The sequence below is a fragment of the Genypterus blacodes genome, unplaced genomic scaffold, assembly GCF_046128005.1.
Source record: "Genypterus blacodes isolate CSIRO-AG114 ecotype Tasmania unplaced genomic scaffold, CSIRO-AGI_Gbla_v1 ptg000185l_1, whole genome shotgun sequence".
NCBI lineage: Eukaryota > Metazoa > Chordata > Actinopteri > Ophidiiformes > Ophidiidae > Genypterus > Genypterus blacodes.
The window spans coordinates 2,773,952-2,792,500 of NW_027466986.1; the positions used below are offsets into that span (position 1 = coordinate 2,773,952).

The window sequence follows — 18,549 nt, forward strand, 5'->3', positions numbered from 1 at the left end:
TTTTCCTCTTTCTTTCTCCCTTTTTCCTTTTTTGAAAGGTGTAAATATAGTCTCGCTGGCTGGTTTATGGCGGCTGTGGGCGGTGATCTAAAAGAGGAGAGGGCACTCGATCGTCCCTCTCTGCCCGTCGGTGAAGAACGTTGTTGTTACACTTCATTACAAAATGTGGCAATTTCTGAGACCTTATTTATCTCTGTAAACAAGACTTAAAGGGACAGGACGCCCATTTGTTGGAGCAGAACTTGATGATGCGCCCTTTTGAAACGCTATCGCCGATTGATTTACAACCCAAAGAGGAAACTGGCTGATGCTCCAGTTGCGTCATATGTTTGAGACCCGTCCAGTATCCTTTTTTGAGACATTTTCTGATATCTTTTTAATAAAGGAAGGACAAACCTGACCCCACAGCTGCCAAATCTGGGATAACCCGCCAGGGAGTTTCACTCTGACGGCCTTCCTGTCATCATGTTGGCACAAAGTCACTGCGGCTTCAGTGGAAATCTGCTAAGCGCGGGTGGAAAATGTCCGTGGCACACCTCAAGCTTGAAAAACGAACATATTGTTGTTCCGTAAGGCCTTTGAACGGACGCTCATAGACCCCTGAGCTTAACATGTTGAGGTTCTAACTGTAGTTTAAATGCAAATATGTTCAACATCGCCTCAGAAAGTGGCTGAGCGAATGAGGAGATTGTGAAAATACATTTAAAGCTTTTACAGTGGTGTGTATAACTTCTATCTTTGCACTGTAGCAGATTTCCGTAAGCGTCTGTTCAAAGGCCTACAGTTCTCGTAAGTGGACGTCAAACATCTACAGAATGCTGCAACTCGTCCAGATGTTGAAATGTTGTCCATTTGCCAGAGTGTCACTTTAAAATCGTAGAATTATTGACTGGACTTTGGCGTGAAGACACGACGGTGACGCGGCCTTGGGGGTGAATCCAACAGAAGTAAACAGCGAGCAGCTAAAGTCCTCTCGTGTTTACCAAGTAAAGTCCTCTGCTCCATGTTGACAGGTGAGAGTTCACATGAGCAAAGTCAGTCCCCTCCCAACGGAGCTGCGACCCTGAGTGTGTAAGCCCCAAGAAATTGTGTGCGTGTGTGTGAGTGTGTGTGTGTGCGTGTCAGACAGAGGGAGAGATAAACAGGGAGAGTTGCTGAGGGGGCTCTTTGACTTTGAGCACATAAGCCCTTATTTCATGGTGCCATTGTTTGTTTTAAGGACGTCAGGCTTAATACAGTTCCAGGCGATTTCCCAGCATGTCTGTCCGCTCAAGCAGCTCCAAGGCGCTATGTGTGAGTGTGTGTGTGTTTGTAAATTGTGTGTTAGACATTTATACTTTTCTACTTTCAAGGTTGTTCATAGAAAAGGAGAGAAATCTTGGTTGGTGTGTGTTTGCTTTTGCTTTTTCTGGGTAAAACTCGAAATATTGTCGAGCATTTTGCACATGACTAAGATCAATCACGATGTTTGGAAAACGTCTGTGGGTTTTAATGAGTTTGACAGCAGCCGTGTTCCTATCAGCCTCACTGAGCAGCATTCTTTTAATTACTCATTATACGCACACACACTCACACAGAGACACACACACACACACACACAGGCACATACGCGGATGCTTAACATCGGAGCAAACAGGTTTTTAATCCAAACGTTGGAAACTGGGTCTGTTAATATCTAGATGGCTGTTGCAATGTTTAATCTCTCAGACTTTGCAGACCTGCTGTGGAAAAGGGAAAGAGAGAGAGGGAGAAAGAGAGGGGGGGAGGGTGGGAGAGGAGAGAGAGAGAGAGAGAGAGGCTTGGAAAACAGAGAATCGCCACACATGCAACCCAATATAATCATCACTCCTTGTGCAGCCTGAAAAGAGGGATGTGGGTCATCGGATGGGGCACACGGAGCTCCACACTAGCCCTGGGATCCAAGTAATAATGTCAATAATAATAATGACATCTTTGTAAATTGCTGTTGTGAGTGAACACACCTTTCTTGGTATATTCTAGTCTATTTTTCCTATCATCCTTATCTTTGTCATGAGGTCCAGTGAGTGTTTTCAGGCGGATGAGAATTTTCTCCTCTCCTTCCTCTCCTCCTCTCCTCCTCTCCTCTCCTCCAGTGCTGTCCAGTCTCCTAAACCTTTTTACTCAGGGACCCGGAGACCTCTCTGGAACAAAACAGCTTTTAGCACTGCCATCTCTCTGCTTGTGTTTTCGCAAATAGCTCTCTCTTCTCTCTCTCTCTCTCTCTCTCTCTCTCTCTCTCTCTCTCTCTCTCTCTCTCTCTCTCTCTCTCTCTCTCTCTCTCTCTCTCTCTCTCTCTCTCTCTTTCCCTCTCTCTTGCTGGCTCTTATTTCTCTCGGAAAACGACAAAACTGTGTCTGTGAAAAGAAACGGAGCCGTCGCAGGACCTCGTCAAGTCATTATCTGATTAAGGCCATTTTATATCCACTGCATGCTCAAGAGATTGATTCACACACACGCACGCACGCGCGCACACACACACGCACGCACGCACGCACACACACGCACACCGACGTCATTCATTATTTTCTATCAATAATTATCCATGCGACTTCAAACCAGTGAGACTCGTTGGTCTTATCGGGCTGTTTTTGTACTAAATTTGCTCTTAAAATGAAGCATTAAAAGGCGCTAAGCTTACTGGCATAATTATAATAATAATAATAATAATAATAATAAAGGTTTCAGTAGAGCAGCTGTACCCTGATACTGAGGGAAAATAGGCCACTGGCTCGTCTCCACATACCATCACCGCCTGCATGTGCGCGCTTATTACCGTTTAATTGTGGTGAGAGAGCGATAAAAACATACCTTTAGAACACCTCAGGGACAAATACTGTCCTCTCTTCCTCCCTCCATCTGCATTTGGGCTCGACTCTAATAAATATGTCAGTAAATTCAGCCATCAGTGCGCAATGCCAGAGCGCGTTATCGGGTCTTGGGCATCGAGCAGCGTGGAGCAGGAAAGCGCGTGTTTGGGGATCAATCCCGGGTCTGATCCACCTGGAGCGGGCCGCGATCAGAGCAGCGCGGTGCGAAACCAGCGCCGTTTCCTCTACACCTCATCCGAGGCTTCCGTTTCCAAACACGGGAGACTCTTTAATGTTCCCCCGGCCTGTTTTTACAGCCTGCGTGTGTGCGTATGTGTGTGTGTGTGTGTGTGTGTGTGCGGCGACGGCACCCTGGGGAGCCGAGGCCAGATGAGCCACAGGCCAGTCCGGGTCCGAGACACCTGCTTTGGAAAACACACTCCAGACACCAAACTTTGCTGACATAGTTGCAAATTATTATTTTTTTTGCTCGTCCTCCCCCAAAAACACACACTTGCTTGCGACATGGAAACGAGACGCGCCTTTTCCTCTCTGGCAGCAGCACATGCGGGGTCATTATGGAAAAGAAGATTTCTCGTGAGATCCTGTTTGTGCAGGAGGATAAAAAAAGATTTTAAAGGAAACAAATGGATCTGAAAAGCTATAAACAATCTGGAAAACAAAACAAATGTTACAACTGCCTGCACCAAATTAACAATCAATAATATAACATAGTGTTGTACTTAAATTATTACTGTTATTGATAATAATTAGAATTGTAATTACACAGTGCGTTTGTGTGTGTGTTTGTTTCCAAGCAATTCGCTGTTTGTAATCTGCAGGCAGAGTTCAAAATGTAGAAGTGATCGATTCCAGAAATTACGGTCGATTTACAATAATTCCGCTTTATTGTGATTTAGTTCAGTTCACGGAAAGGAAGCAGAAGTGACCTCATCATAACAAACACATCGCGACGTCACCTGTGTTATTAATGTGTTAAAGTTGATCAGTCGACCAAAAGCGCTAAATAGGGATTTAATTATTCGAGTAATTTGTACGAATTCGGTGTGTGTGTGTGTGAGAGAGAGAGGGGGGAGTGTGTATGTGTGTGTGTGTGTGAGAGAGAGGGTGATCAGACGGCAGCATTTCATAAATCAAGAAGCGTCCAACGGGGATCGGGTTTCAGTGTCCGCGGCTACAGGTGATGAAGTTTCAAAGGCAGAGAGGAGAAAAATAATCGAATAATTCATCGAAACAAACCGATAGAAACATGGCCTCGATTATTTAACGAGCAGTTTGATAACGGATCACGAATAAACATTTTGATGACAATGAACGCGTGTATCAAAGCGGCTGATATGACTGACAATCGCTCTCTCTCTCTCTCTCTCTCTCTCTCTCTCTCTCCCCCCTCTCTCTCTCTCCCTCTCTCTCTATGTCGCCCTTGATAATCTGTAAATCAAACTATATGCTGAATATCTCTCTACCTGACACTTCTGTGCGTCCAATCCCCCAGTGACCCACGCGTGTAAAAGCCCCTTTGAGAACACACAGCCGTAATACACACCTGTCATCTGTACAAATAAGAAAAAAATAAACAAATACTCATATTCAAAAACGACTTTATGTGTTTATTTAGTCACTTGGGAAAAGGAGGAAGTTGATCATTCAATTAATTTTAAAATCACAAAGTAGATCCAGGGAGGTTAGTTAGAGGTAAAGGTTGATAAGTACAGTACCATGAAATCCAAAAGCGTCTGAATTTGGATTGTAGAAAAATAATAAACCAGTTTAATTTGCAATATTTACAGGCGAAGGTAAAAACTACGCGGATGGCAAATCTAACGGAAAGAAACAGAACTATCAAATCTGTGTAATTCCTCTTAAAATCTTGCGTTTTCCTATAAAAACCGCTGAGTGAATGAAACACACTGGAGCGATTTAAGTTCACTTGTTGCCGTAGAAACCAACTATAATTGTCTTTAACTATTAAATCCTCTTTTATTCTGACGCTTAAATCTCTAAATAACTGCACAGGACGACAAAGATCGCTGCCGTTATTTTTTCAACTTTCATATATTTAACATTTAATATCTTAATTATAGCATTAAATGACTACGAAAGACGCAAACAGAGGCTGTGTGTGTGTGTGTGTGTGTGTGTGTGTGTGTGTGTGTGTGTGTGTGTGTGTGTGTGTGTGTGTGTGTGTGTGCTTGTGATTGCGTGTTGGTGCGTAAAGGCGCGTCTTACTCGGACCGTCGATTTCCCGATTTGGGGAAGAAAGGGATGATAGAAAGAGTGATGTTTCCTTTTCTCTCTCTCTCTCTCTCTCTCTCTCTCTCTCTCTCTCTCTCTCTCTCTCTCTCTCTCTCTGTCTCCCTTTGCAGGTTCGAGTCCCACTCTCTCCCTGGTCAAGTTCAGCGCGTCGCTCCGGTGTCCGGGGGCCTCGGGGACGCGCCGCTCCTATTGGTCCAGGCTGCGGTGGTGACGTCACGCCCCGCGTGACGCGGGCACGTCTTCCTGCTTCCTTCCAGCGCAGCGTCTTAAAGTGAATCTTGTTTTAGTGGCGGAGGAGCGGCGCTCCAGCATCCAGGCTCCCCCTGCATCCCCAGACACACACTCTCTCACTCACACTCACACACACGCGCGCACACAGAGAGAGACACACACGCTTCTCTCTCTCGCTCTCTCTCTCTCTCTCTCTCTCGCTGTCTTTCTCTTAGCGTTCTCTGTATGTCTCTCGCTCTTTTTAGTCGCGGCAGAGGATAGAGGGACACACCGACGCGCACCGAGCTCTTTTTTATCTTCTCTACTTTTCCTTTTTTCTCTCCTCCTCCTCCTCCTCTTCGCCACACGCTCACTTTATTCCAGCCTCTTCCTCCTCTGAGACATTATTATTTCCTCGGCATCCAGCGATCCCCACAACTCCGCTGCCAGCGCCTGTTCTCCGGTTTTCGGGCTGATCTCGCCTCTCTTCATCTAAAGGGTAAGTAACCTTGTCCTCGGATACTCTTCCTCTCTTCCTCTCTTCCTCGCGTCCCACCTCGCCTGCGCGCGGTGGGCGAACAAAAAACAACAAAATCAAAACGGCATTAAGGTGTAAAAACAAAATATCCCACCGTCCAGCTAATCACATCGATACGACAATTTCGCCCCCCACTTTCCTCCTCCTCCTCCTCTTCCTCGTGCGCGATAATGCGATAATAAAGAGTTACACGCCGAGCAGCCTGTGATGTGTTGAAGAAGAGGATGAGCTCTGCCTTCATCATCCGAGTTGATTTGGAACTTTGCGAAGTAAGTTCGGTACGTGAGCGTGTGTTGTTACAAGCTTGATTGTGGTCGGGGGGACGGGCGGGGGGGACGTGATTGTGTGTGTGTGTGAGAGAGTGTGAGTGTGTGTGTTTGTGTTTGTGTTTGTGTTTGTGTGTGCGTGTGCGTGTGTGACGGGTAGAATTTGAGGGACAAACTCGCTCGTAGTTTGTGTTTGAAAAGCATGATTTTGCTGTTTTAACTGCGGGTTAAAACAGCGCGATGACAGGCGGCGTTAACCCTAACCGCGTCTAAACAGTTACTCCGTTTGTTTATCACAATTCTCCTGTGTGTTTTGTATGAATTTGGCACCTTTAATGTGTTTATTAGATCGATGGACACTTGTTAAACCCGGCATATATTTCCATTTAAGCCAGATCTAATGCGAGCTCTTCTTCTTTTTCTTCTCCGTCCTCCTATTCTCGCGTCTTGTTGGGGTTTACACGCGCGCACAAGCTTCCGGAATCTATGGGAAAGTTTGGAGATCTCAAAGTTTCAGCGGTTGAACGCTCATTGTTCCCTAAACGCGTTTGCAGTTCCTTAGGAGTTGTTGAAAGGGTTTTGTGTGTGTGTGTGTGTGTGTGTGTGTGTGTGTGTGTGTGTGTGTGTGCGCGCGCGCGCGCGCGTGTGTGTGTGAGAGAGAGAGAGAGAGAGAGAGAGAGAGAGAGAGAGAGAGAGAGGGGAAGTGCGCATGGGCAATGAGAGACAGGTGCGCCGCCGGGAGAGACAGGTGCTGGTGTATTTCAAGCCCATTGTTTAGGTCCTGAGGCGGTCGAGTCGAGGTTTGTCTTCTTGGAGATGTATGTCCTCCTGTCTGAGGCTGAGGTGCCTGTCAGGACCTGGTCCCGGTGTCACGGATCACAGAGCGTCTTTATGTGTGAGAATAGAGTCTCTTTCACGTGCTGAGGACGTGTTTGGGGTCTGATCCGGGTCCTCTCCTCCAGCCTGACCCTGGGCCTGTTTTAACACCTTTGTCCCGACAATTACGCTGAAATGTGTGTAGTTGTGCATCTCAGACTTCCAACTTGCCTCTGCATGCCACAGACAAAGCCAATGCAAAGTTGTGCCTGGATATGTGTGTGTGTGAGTGTGTGTGTGTGTGTGTGTGTGAGAGACTATAAGTGATCATAATGAAGCCTTGGATTTTACCAGAGGACTTTTCACATGCAAAGATAACTAAATAAATTCCTTTTCTTATTTAAAAAAATATTTGTTTATGTAATGTAATCAATGATTGACATTTACTGTGAGCTTTATTTTTACTCATTCTGTTCATGAAATGTGGTTGATCAGCTTTTGCCACAGAACGTAAAGTCTGGATCGCTCACCTTGACTTTTAAGTGTTTTAAATCATATATTAAAGCAACAGCTACAGATGCATTATAAAATAATTGGCATAATATTTGGATGTATTCCTGTAAAGTTAAAGTTGTGTTTGTATTTAGTATATTTTAATTGTGGTGTTTGAGGCACACACACACTTGCTCTTAATAAGATGTGACATTTTGCTAAAGACGGTAAAAAGGAAAATTGTGTTTACACCACTTTAGTCTTTAATTTTGGAATGAATTCATTGTTAAAATTCTACATTTTACAAGTGTTTTACTGAAAAGCGTCATGTAGATTAAATTGACTGATAATGTCTCCACAATACAGATGAGATGCATCTGATATGTCAGCGGCTGAGACACTGCAGCCGCTGCTTACATAGCATTATTGATGCAGGCCGGGTACTGACAAAACGTTTCGCTTTCAGAGGGGCATTAGGGTTTTTGTAAGAGCGCTTTAGGTTGCTCCTTGCCAGAGTTGACCCCTGTGACCTATTCATTTGAGCAGAATTAACTGCCCTTGCCAGATGAAAAGACAAACAAAAAAACACAGAAGTGAGCTCACGCTGGCACCAAAATCAATAGGCCTATTTTGTGTTTCTTTTATGTGTCACTCTTCCCGTTGCTTAAGATATGATGGCCATATTGGTTCATGTGAACACAGGACATGCATTTTAAAATCATACAATGCATTAATATGTTTTAAAATGAGAGTATTTTGTCGAATGGTCTACGGACTGAACTCACATTTAAAGTGACACTACACTCTTATTTAGAGAATATTTGGACATAATCTTAACCTTATTTCTTTGCGTTTTACTTCCTGAGTGAATAGCTTCCACGTTGGCTCACAACACACAAACATGGAAATGAGGACAAATACTTAAGTAATTATCATAATTTTATGCAGCTTTGTGTTCCGTGGGAACTGGTTCAGTGTCGCACGGCGTGTAACGGGACAGGATAAAATGTAGGACTTTGCCCTGGAATGCTGAGCCAAGGCCTAATTCTGCCCCCATCTCTCCTGTTCCATGTATCCTCCCTATCACTGGTCCATACTGCTTTAATATAATCCTGCTGACATCACCGCAGAAACACATTAAGACTGATTGCTTGTTGTCCCTTTCTGTTTTTCACCTCGCTCGGCCCTGTCTGTTCACGTAACTCTCCGGGGGCAAATATGTTAATTGTTTCACTCGATCGGAAACTTTCACGCATTTCTCCTATTAATGTTGTAGTTTTTAAATTGAGGTGTTCTTCTAGATTTATGCAATTAATTCTCCTTAGCGTCCTGCTTCTGACTTAAAGACTGACTTAAATTCTGAAAATACCATTCACTTTGTCGAGTCATGCATCTGTGAATTTTTGTCCTCAGGTACTCAGAGGCTTTGATCCTAGAGGATTGGCTTTGTGGGATATGGCCCAATAGCAGTAGCCCGTGATGCCGGACCATGACAGCGACTCCCTCCTGAACAGACAGACCAAGCGAAGACGTGTGGACATCGGTGTTAAGAGGACCGTCGGTAGCACAGCTTCCGCAGCAGCAGCCACAACAGCAACCAGTGATAATATTGCCCGCGCCAAAGCAGCCATTTTCAGTGCCATGAACTCTCTGAGCTCCCACTCTCATCACGGATCAGACGCTGACTCCATGGAGTGCTCTGTGGTGCAGCCACATGGTGGGCCTGGTGTCATTTCAGCCAGTGACAGCGAGTCCAAGTCCAATGTACTCCGAAAACTCCTGAAGCGGGCCAACTCATACGAGGACACAATGATGCCTTTCCCTGGCACCACCATCATCTCCCAGCTTCTCAAGAATAACATGGCTAAAAATGGAGGAGGACCAGAAAGAGGAGATCGAGGGGACAGATGTGAGAGAGGGGACGGGGGATTCCCCGGCTCAGGGCTCTCCAGTGCCGGCTCAGAAGCTCCCCAGGAGGATGCCTGTAGTAACTCCTCCCAGGACAGCACCCCTCAGGAATGCCTGTCACCATTTGGCCGTCCACCTGGTTTGGGCACCTTTGACATCGAGCGTCTCAATGATGAGCACCTGCGCGCCAAACGGGCTCGAGTAGAGAACATTATTCGCGGTATGAGCCACTCACCCAGCGTGGTCATACCGGCCGCTTCCCGCCATGAGCGCGACCGTGAGATGGACGGGGACAGGGAGATGGAGTTAGATTGCCCCCCTCAGTCTCAGCAGCAGGCCCCCAGCAGCCCGCGGGGAGGTGAGGTATGCAGCAGCAATAGCATCAGAGAGAACAAGCGCAAGCAGCGTTTGCCTCAGCAGCAACAGCAGAGCTTCACCCAACTGGTTTGCCAGAGGAAGGAACAGAAGCAGGAGGAGCGGCGGCAACTGAAGCTGCAGCTGGAGGACATGCAGAAGCAGCTACGCCAGCTGCAGGAGAAGTTCTTTCAGATCTACGACTCAACCGACGACTCAGAACACAACGACCTCCATAATGACCTCCACAATGACATAGGAAACATGTCCGGGGACAGCCCGGCCAGGTCTGACACCGGCGGCGATGACAGAGGTGGAGATGAAATGCGATCTGACAATGAGATGTCTGACCTGGACCCAGGCCACTTCCTTGACCGGGCACGAGCGTTGCTTCAGGAACAGGCTCTGTTAGCGGATAGAGAGAAACCCAGGAGAGAGGGGCTGGGTCGGAGCAAAGGGCCGGGAGGTCCGGGCGCCTCCATGCACGCTGAAGGTAAACAGCTGGCAGAAACTCTGAAGCAAGAGCTCAACTCCGCCATGACCCAGGTGGTGGACACGGTGGTGAAGGTGTTCGCCAAGCCACCACGCCCCACACCGCAGCAGGCCTTCCCCCCGCTTTCCATACCTCCTGAGAGGTTCCCCACTGCTGTCAATGGAGACAACCCCAACTTCCACACCGCCAACCAGAGGCTGCAGTGCTTCGGCGATGTCATAATTCCTAACCCGTTAGACTCTTTTCCCGGCATGCCAGGGATGCCAGGCACTGTCAATGACCAAACCGAGGCGCTGCCTTTAGTAGTGAGGAAGACACCCAGTGACCACCACCACCACCACCACCACCACCAGTCCTCCGCTGTGGGTGCCCACGGCGGGCACCACCACCCCTCCCTCCACCCCTCCTCTCTCTCCGCCTCCATGGGTTTCAGCCCACCATCTTTCAGACACCCCTTCCCCCTGCCGCTCATGGGTTACCCTTTTCAAAGTCCCCTGGGCGCACCCTCAGGTGGTTACCCGGGCAAGGACCGTTCGTCGCCCGACTCCATGGACCTGTCCAGGGAGACCACCAGCTTGAGAACCAAGATGGCGTCGGGTCACCACCACATGGGGCACCACCACCACCGTTCTTGTTCACCAACTCACACTGGCAGCACAGCCGAGGGACTCTCCCTGTCCCTCATCAAGTCTGAGTGCAGTGACCTCCAGGATATGGCCGACATCTCACCCTACTCTGGCAGCAATGTATCCTTTCATGCATTCAGTGTGGTGTGTGTGTGTGTCTGTTTGTGTTTGGGAGAGGAAATACTTTGAATCATAGCAGCTTCATATTTGTGTATGATGTTTTTTATTACTACGTTCATGATGTTCATTTTAAAGTACAAAATCAGATCCCCAAAATTCAAATTAATGCGTCTGAGCCATAAAGAGTTAAAAATGCAATCTTTCAAACCTTTTTGAAAGCAGCCTAAGAAACGGAGAATTTGTTGATGAATCACTGTTCCTCCCACTGTGTTTGTTCTCTTCCTTATTGTACCGCATTGTTTATTTTTACACTCATACCTCGTCTTTCTCACAGCGCCGCGCAGCCTTTTCTTCATCTTCAATCCTAAGTGCTTTAAAAGCACTCTTGTCACATATCACTTACTCAGGAAGATTAGGTCCCCACGACATTTACCGCCCCAATTCCCTTTATAAAAAAAAACAAAACAAAAACGAAAATAGTCTGAAAGACGGAGAGAGATAGCATCCAGAAACTTGGCACACAATGGTGTTATATAGCCTCCCTTATAGTTTAACCCCAGTGTGCCCCAATCGTGCCCTGTGGATAAAGAGGCTATCCCCTATGGGAGGCTCAGATTGAATCCCTGTGGGGCCTCGGGACTAATAGCTTAAACAGATACATTCTCTGTCTCCCCATACCTCCTTAGCCCCAAAGTATTCAACCACCTTCCCCCTTATAAAAGTTTGATTCATGTCACGGCGGCTCTCCGTATATCACATTTACTGCTTCCTGAACAATTTAATCCGCCATCTCTTTTTTTTTTGTTGCCGTTTTTTTGCGGTCGCCCCAGCTGGATTATTAAGGGAAACGTGTACTTTTACACATCTGATGCCTTGTTTTTGCTATTGTGCGGTTATGTTTATCGTGATTACCTGAGTACCTGAGGGCCTTACCTTTTCTGTGCCGGGTGTGTTTTGTGTGTGTGTGTGTGCGTGTCACTAAAGGTTCGCCTGAGGACTCGGTAAAGATGTATATTTATGACTGCTTGTGTTTTCTCTTCTGTTCCTCTTATCACCCATCGCTGTTGTAAAAAGCCCACAATCATTGTCGTTTCTTTTCTCTTTTTTTCATTTCATAAAGATCTGTCAACAGCCCGGGGGGCCTTTTGGCTGTTGCTTGGCAGCCAAATACTTCTTTTTTTGTTTTCCCTCCCTGCAAAACCCCCTCCTCCCCGTCTTTTCTTTGAAGCGGACGTTAACAGGTGTTTGCAGCGAGCTGTTTATCTTTCATTACCTCGCCTTGTCTTGTCTTCTGACCCAAGGGTGAGCGCTTTCCAGAGATCCATAATCCTTTGCTTCTACGGGCTCCCGATGGAAGGATGAAAAGAGAAAAGGGAAGAGAGACGCACAGAGAGTGAGAGAAAGTAGAAAACAAACAATAACCACATATGCCAGATGCTGTGGCTTTCATTGTAGCGTTTATAAATTCAGGGCATTAACAGATGTACTCCCCAAACAGAGAGAACAGGCGGAACAACGCGTCCACACGCTGCCAGTTCGCTCCTCTTTTGTTTTTGATTTCCACAATTTCCAAAGTTCTGAATGTATGAAGCATTTTATTTATACTGTATATGAATTAATAATTAATTTCCAAAAAAAAAAAAAAATCTATATTTTTAAGCATTTGATTTAGCGTTTTTACTGATTCCTCTGGCATAGTTATAATATATTCTGCATCAACTCATTTAGTTTATATGTTCCTATAGGTTTATTTGATGATCAATATTTGATTTATTATCCTTAGTCATTAGCAGTTGTTATCCGTTTGTTGTTATTTCTAAGCGTAAGAAGTGAGAGGCAGCTCGTCAGACATTTTGCGAGGTGTGTTCAAGTTCACCGGCTCTCGGCAGCGTTGTGGAGCAGATGGCCGCTATCAGTTTTCTCATTTGTTCTCAGTCCGACTCCAAATCTTCTTGTCCTTACACCTGGAATCAGGGAGTGGAGCAGCTATTTCCCTCTCATGACTTTGGGCTTTGGGGAAGTGTTGCGAGAATGATGATGTCTTGTCAGATGTGGCAGGCGAACAGTGGGCCAGCTGGTCTGAGTGCACCATCATGACAAAATAATAGCCTTGCACGCCACCCCTAAGTCCAATCACAATTACATTTGCAAGCTGTGAGCGAATTGGAGATGAAAATGCCTCATCAGGAGATATGAAGCTTCCTAATTGTCTGCTGAAGGGAGGCGATATAGCGTTTATGGCCATGGAGGTAAAGCCTCAACGTTTTTTTTGTTTCGAAATAATTTTAATTGTAATGATTGTGAAATGGAAAGGAAAATGGCGCCCTCATTGAAATCATGAAAACAAACTAATCTCAGTGTAAGTGCGCCGCGGCTATCAACGCAAAAAAACCTCTCACCTTGCCCTACCTAAAAAGCTCTCTCTCTCCCTCTGCCGCTCTCTCTTTTACCATCTCTCTCTCTCTCTCTGTCGTTCGCTCTCTCTCTCTGTGTCTGTGGATCCATTGTACCCCCTCCACTTGGAGCAGATGGTGTGGTGTGGAGAGTGAAGTGCTGCTCTTTTTTGCCAGGCCTGTCAGAGTAACACCAGCCTGCCAGGGTTTCCCCCATAAGACCCTCACTGAGCTCTCTCTCTCTCTCTCTCTCTCTCCCTCTGTCTCTCTCTCTCTCCCTCTCTCTCTTCCCTCCGATTCACACAAAGTAGGCAGGGGTTTTTAAAGGAGCCAAACCGTCGTGGGTCCCGCATTCGCTGGCGTCTTAAAATGGGAACCCTGTGTCACCCAGAGGGCCAAGGGCAATCCAATCTAGCAGCTGATGCCTTCTTCCTGACTCTATAGTTACGGCCGCATCTGGACACTTGACTGATTTTAACGATCACCGCCGCCCCCCCCTCGTAGATCATAAATAACGTCCAGCCAATGTATTTTGTCCACTCGAGTGTAAACAATCTTCACGTGGAAAAACTTGGGCCTGTGTCTTCGGTGTAATTTAAACTCCTGTCCCGCTCCTGCGTGATGAAGAACCCCTCTTCGTAGCAGCCCAAGGTTTTTTAAACATGCAGCCCGCCCCCACCATCCCCAGTCCCTTTTCAATGTCTTATACTCCAGATTGATATTATCAGATGCATTATACGGCCGTTAATTCACCATGGAAATGGTTTGGGCCGTTCGGTGGCGCAGATGTGTTTCAGTCCCCCCCCCCAACACGCAACCCCCCCATCACTGGCAGAGTCCAAAGCCTCCGAGCCCCTCTTCTCCTTCTCCTCCTCCTTCTTTTCCTCCTCCAAGGGTTTGGCAGCAGCAGAAAAGGCTTGGAGGGGTGGGTGGGAGGGGGGGTGTAAGGGGGGCGGTTAGGGGTGGAGCACGGGAAGGAGGAGGATGGGGGGGGGGGGTGTAATTGAAGGTTGGAACCATACTATCCCTCAAGGTGCCCCCCACCAGCCTATCTCCATCCGCTCCGCTGTTCAATCCCGGCGATCCATTAGGAAGACAAGGTGTCTGACATGTATTTGAATATGGCCGACGTGTGTGTGTGTGTGCGAGCGAGCGTGTGTGTGCGCACAAGGAGGCTTTTCATCTTCCTTGGGCCGGTGTAAGGGACCATCTCCGAGACCTTGTTTTGTTACTGATATGAAGCCAACATCAGAAACCGTCGCATTCGTTGCTTGGCATGTGCTGTCGCCAAGCCATTAGGCCCTCTTGCCCGTCACTGGCGTTAACTGCTGTCTTTGTTTGTGATATGCAAATGTCTCTCTCTCTCTCTCTCTCTTTTTTCTTCCTCCTTTTTCCACGCGGAGGTTGGTGAGGGGTACTGGGGAAGGCATTTGCTTACTTTGACTGTGAAATGAGCCTCCTTATGTAAAAGCGGTCGGCTGTCGTGCCGGCCAGTGTTTTATTTACCGTGACGCTCTCACACCTGATACGGACGATGCTAATTGCAAGCAAATGGCCTTGACTGGGCGCACTGTCTTCAGCGCCGCCGGCTAAGGACATTTGGTTACGTGTAAGCCTAAACCGAATTTCTCACCAAACCCTAATTCCTGCTTATGTATAGTTTGATCATGAGCGACTTGGTTTTCCTCAGACTGTGTAAATGACCTTAACTGCAGATCCTTTCAGATCCAGGAAGGTCTTTCCCCCAATCACCTGAAGAAGGCGAAGCTCATGTTTTTCTACACCCGCTACCCAAGCTCCAATATGCTCAAGATGTTCTTCTCCGATGTCAAGGTAAGTCCGAAACTCTTGTCTTGTGAGAATTCAGGTGTAAGAACAACATGCTCCACTCTCCTTTTTCTTTTCCTGCTTTGCTGCGTCGCTCTGGAAATTAGGCCCCTCGTCTCGCTGGCTAAGTTATGGCTTTATGCAAAAGATGAAGGAAGAGGAAGTTGAATGGGTTTACATGCGGTAGAGCCCATGAGCGTTCTACAGATGAAAAGCGGGATGAGTAGGAGGGGTGGAGAGGGCAGAGAGAGGAGGTTGGAGCCCGGAGACGGAGGAGTGGTTTTCTGAGCAGGTGTAGGGGAGGATGGAGGAGAGGGAGGGGAGGGGAGGGGAGCCGAGTAAGAGTCGGTTTAGGAACATGGCAAGGATGAGCATTTACTCCATAGGGAGACGAATAAAGGGAGTTTAGGAAAACAAAGCACAATACTTTAAGCTGCGCTAAAACAAAAACAACAGCACAATGGCTGTTTAGTGTATGTGACCGAGTTTGTTTGTGTTGTTGTGACCATACGGAGGGCGTAAACACCCTGACAGATCCAGGCCATCTTATTCAAATCCAGAGATAAAGATTCCCTTTTCTCCCAGCTGCCCCCCCCCCGCCTGGGCCGTTCCTCCCCCCCTCGCCCCCGTTGGATGCCGTAACTACCAGCCACAACGCGCACAGGTCATGTGATTCGCTCTGAGGGCACCGAGGCAGCTAGGATGAGGGAGGAGGGCGGACGGGCGGTTGGGCGGGCAGTTGGGCGGACAACTGTAACAGTTAAGTCGTTGGCGAAAATCGCAGAGATTCTGAATTGACACCGAAGCAATTATACGTTCCTCTCGCCGATTTCGTTTCTTTCTCTCGCTTTCTTTGCGGTCGAACATTCCCAAGGACGGCGGCCTAATTGGACGACATCGGCCCCCCGACACTTAAACAAGGTCAAGATAGTTAAGGGGATTATGAGTCACGTCGCTTTGTGTTTGTTTTCAGTGGAAGACAATGGATCGGAGATGTAAGTTAGCAGACATGTATGGGAATGAGACGGACTAATTAGATTCAGCCCGGGTGGCCCCCGAGCGAGTGGCTGTACGCAGACGCACACAAAACAGAAAGAAGTCTTGCCGGCTAATCAGGTCTTGACTGTCAAGGATCTAATGAACGTGGGAAGTGGGTTGCCCCAACAACCGGGGGACGCCGCGGCTATTGTTCCCCTCCATTAAGCTCCTTTCAAGACGCTTGTGACTTGGTTGACTTTTGCTCATAATACTCATCATAATATGATTGCTGGTGCTTTGCGATGGAGGCGTACGAGCTCCGACATTGTCTTGTTATCAGTGAAGAAGTTGTTTTCACTCAGTTGTTAGCAGATCCAGGCCAGTCGTGCTGTACGTTGTGGAGGTCAGGTTTTTTTCGCCCCCCCCCTTTTCTATATGTCATTCCTTCTCTTTTCTTTTTTTTTTTGCTGATGGTGTTGCGCGCCATGTCTGTGTGTGTGTGTGTGTGTGTGTGCCTCGGTGGGGCCGGCAGAAAGAAAAAGCCAGCCGCTGGATTTGAGTCGCCGCGGTGACAAAAGCCCGCTTTCCAGGGCCGCTTTTTGTGTGCAGTCAGCCAATAGGCAGCTGGAGATTATCTCCCACAATTCACCCCTGCGAAAACAGGAAACGTCGGAAAGCCCCGATGACTGCGGAGGGGCTTACGGCAGGGTGAGCAAGGGAGCGGGGCAGAGAGAGAGAGAGAGAGAGAGAGAGAGAGAGAGAGAGAGAGAGAGAGAGAGAGAGAGACAGAGAGAGAGAGAGAGAGAGAGAGTGGGAGACAGAGAGAGAGAGAGAGAGAGAGAGAGAGAGAGAGAGAGGGGCCTAGACCAGCTTCTGTGCCTTTCTGCGCTTCTCTCTCCGCTTATTCTGGATGTAGCGGCGCGCTCTGAGGTCATCTCTGCTCCATTGTCGATCGTATTGTCGGGCTTTTCCTCTGAACACACACAAACAAAATCACACACACACAACTGTCAAACACACACACACAACGAAGTGGAATTTCCAATGAATATCTGAGCTTATGACCAAAACTAAAGATGTCAAAGATGTTTGACAGCCGTCCACAAACCACAAGAGGTGCAGGACGTTACAGAGTTCCAGTCCAATCGAAGACCCCACGCTGATTGTAACACACACACACACGTCGGTGTAATCAGCTGACATTGTGTTTGTTTGGTTACTCTAAATCTAAAGACTTTGAGCCCAGTTCGGCAAACAATTTGAGATACTCGAGTGTTTTCCTATTCTGGAAGTATGGGCCTGTATCTGAAGGTGTGTGTGTGTTAGTGAGTGTGTGTGTGTGTGCCACTTCGGTGTTTTCGTGTGGTGCTGTTAGCACTAAACGCTGACCTTTCACAGGCTCTTGAGTGTGAGTGTGAGAAACGCGCTCTCGCTGTCTCTCTCTCATCTGCCTCTCAGCCAGCCACACACACACACACACACACACACACACACACACTCTCACTCCCTCACTAACACACACATTTTCCTCACCGCATCTCATGTGTGTGTTTGTGTGTGTGTGTGTGCGGCCTGACCCCTGCCAGCCCTGATTAAGGAGCTGCAGTGATGTGCTCCTTTGAACCGATTCCGTCTCCCTCCACCCTGAGCGTTCGCGTCCTTAACCGCTATCAGGGCGTCTCCGTCCCCCCACCAGCAATTTAATGAACCGAGACTGCTCAAGCCACAGGGGGACAAGGGGGGGGTTGGTGGGGGTACACTTCGCCCAAATTCGTAGCGAGTCCCCTTTTTCTGGGAGCGTTTCATGAAATCTATACTGTACCGGGTCTTCTTTTGTGTACATTGTGTGGTTGTGCGCGGCGGGTCCCTCACACGTGTCCTCCCTGTGCTGTGGAGTAATAAAGTCCTCCCTGTCCAAAGTGACAAATGTCTCTGTCACCGGGCCGCCGTGACACCAAAGGTCTCCCGCGTGAGCGATGGTAACTCTTACGCCGACTTTAATCTTCAGTATGTAAGAGCTCAATCTCTCTCTCACACACACACACACACACACACACACACGCACGCACACAATCCTGCTAATGTCTCCGAGGTTCACGGGGCGGCAAGGACTCAAGTCTGAGGAAAGGAAAGGAGGGCAGGAAAGGAGGGAGTCAGCAAGTTTGAGGCCTCCCCTCAGAACACAACGGCAATTTATTAAAGCAAAAGTTTTGACCGCGAAAAGAGTGAAAACAGGGTGAACACACACACACACACACACACACACACACAGACACACACACACTGGGCACGCTCTAACCATCAAGTCTGCCTGCCGTATTGTGTGTGTGTTTAAGAATAGCCGACATATTTGTAAGTGTCAGTAGTTTGTTTGTTTGACACTGGGATGTCACGACCCCGGCTTGCTGACTCCTCACGTTCCG

The 18,549-nt window shown here is 47.7% G+C and overlaps 1 protein-coding gene across 2 annotated transcripts in view; it reads left to right on the top strand.

The window, feature by feature from the left end:
• Positions 1-5,372: 5,372 nt before the first annotated feature.
• Positions 5,373-18,549, top strand: part of prox1a (prospero homeobox 1a) — a 15,040-nt gene continuing 1,863 nt past the window's right edge. Inside the window, exons 1-3 of one of the 2 annotated variants that reach the window (XM_076168031.1) lie at positions 5,373-5,814; positions 8,841-10,928; positions 15,047-15,154. In XM_076168031.1, the coding sequence (XP_076024146.1) occupies positions 8,907-10,928; positions 15,047-15,154 (2,130 nt within the window). In that variant the 5' untranslated portion in view covers positions 5,373-5,814; positions 8,841-8,906. Of the gene's footprint in view, positions 5,815-6,035; positions 6,123-8,840; positions 10,929-15,046; positions 15,155-18,549 lie in introns of those variants that run through there. The other variant, XM_076168032.1, reaches the window with a different exon arrangement.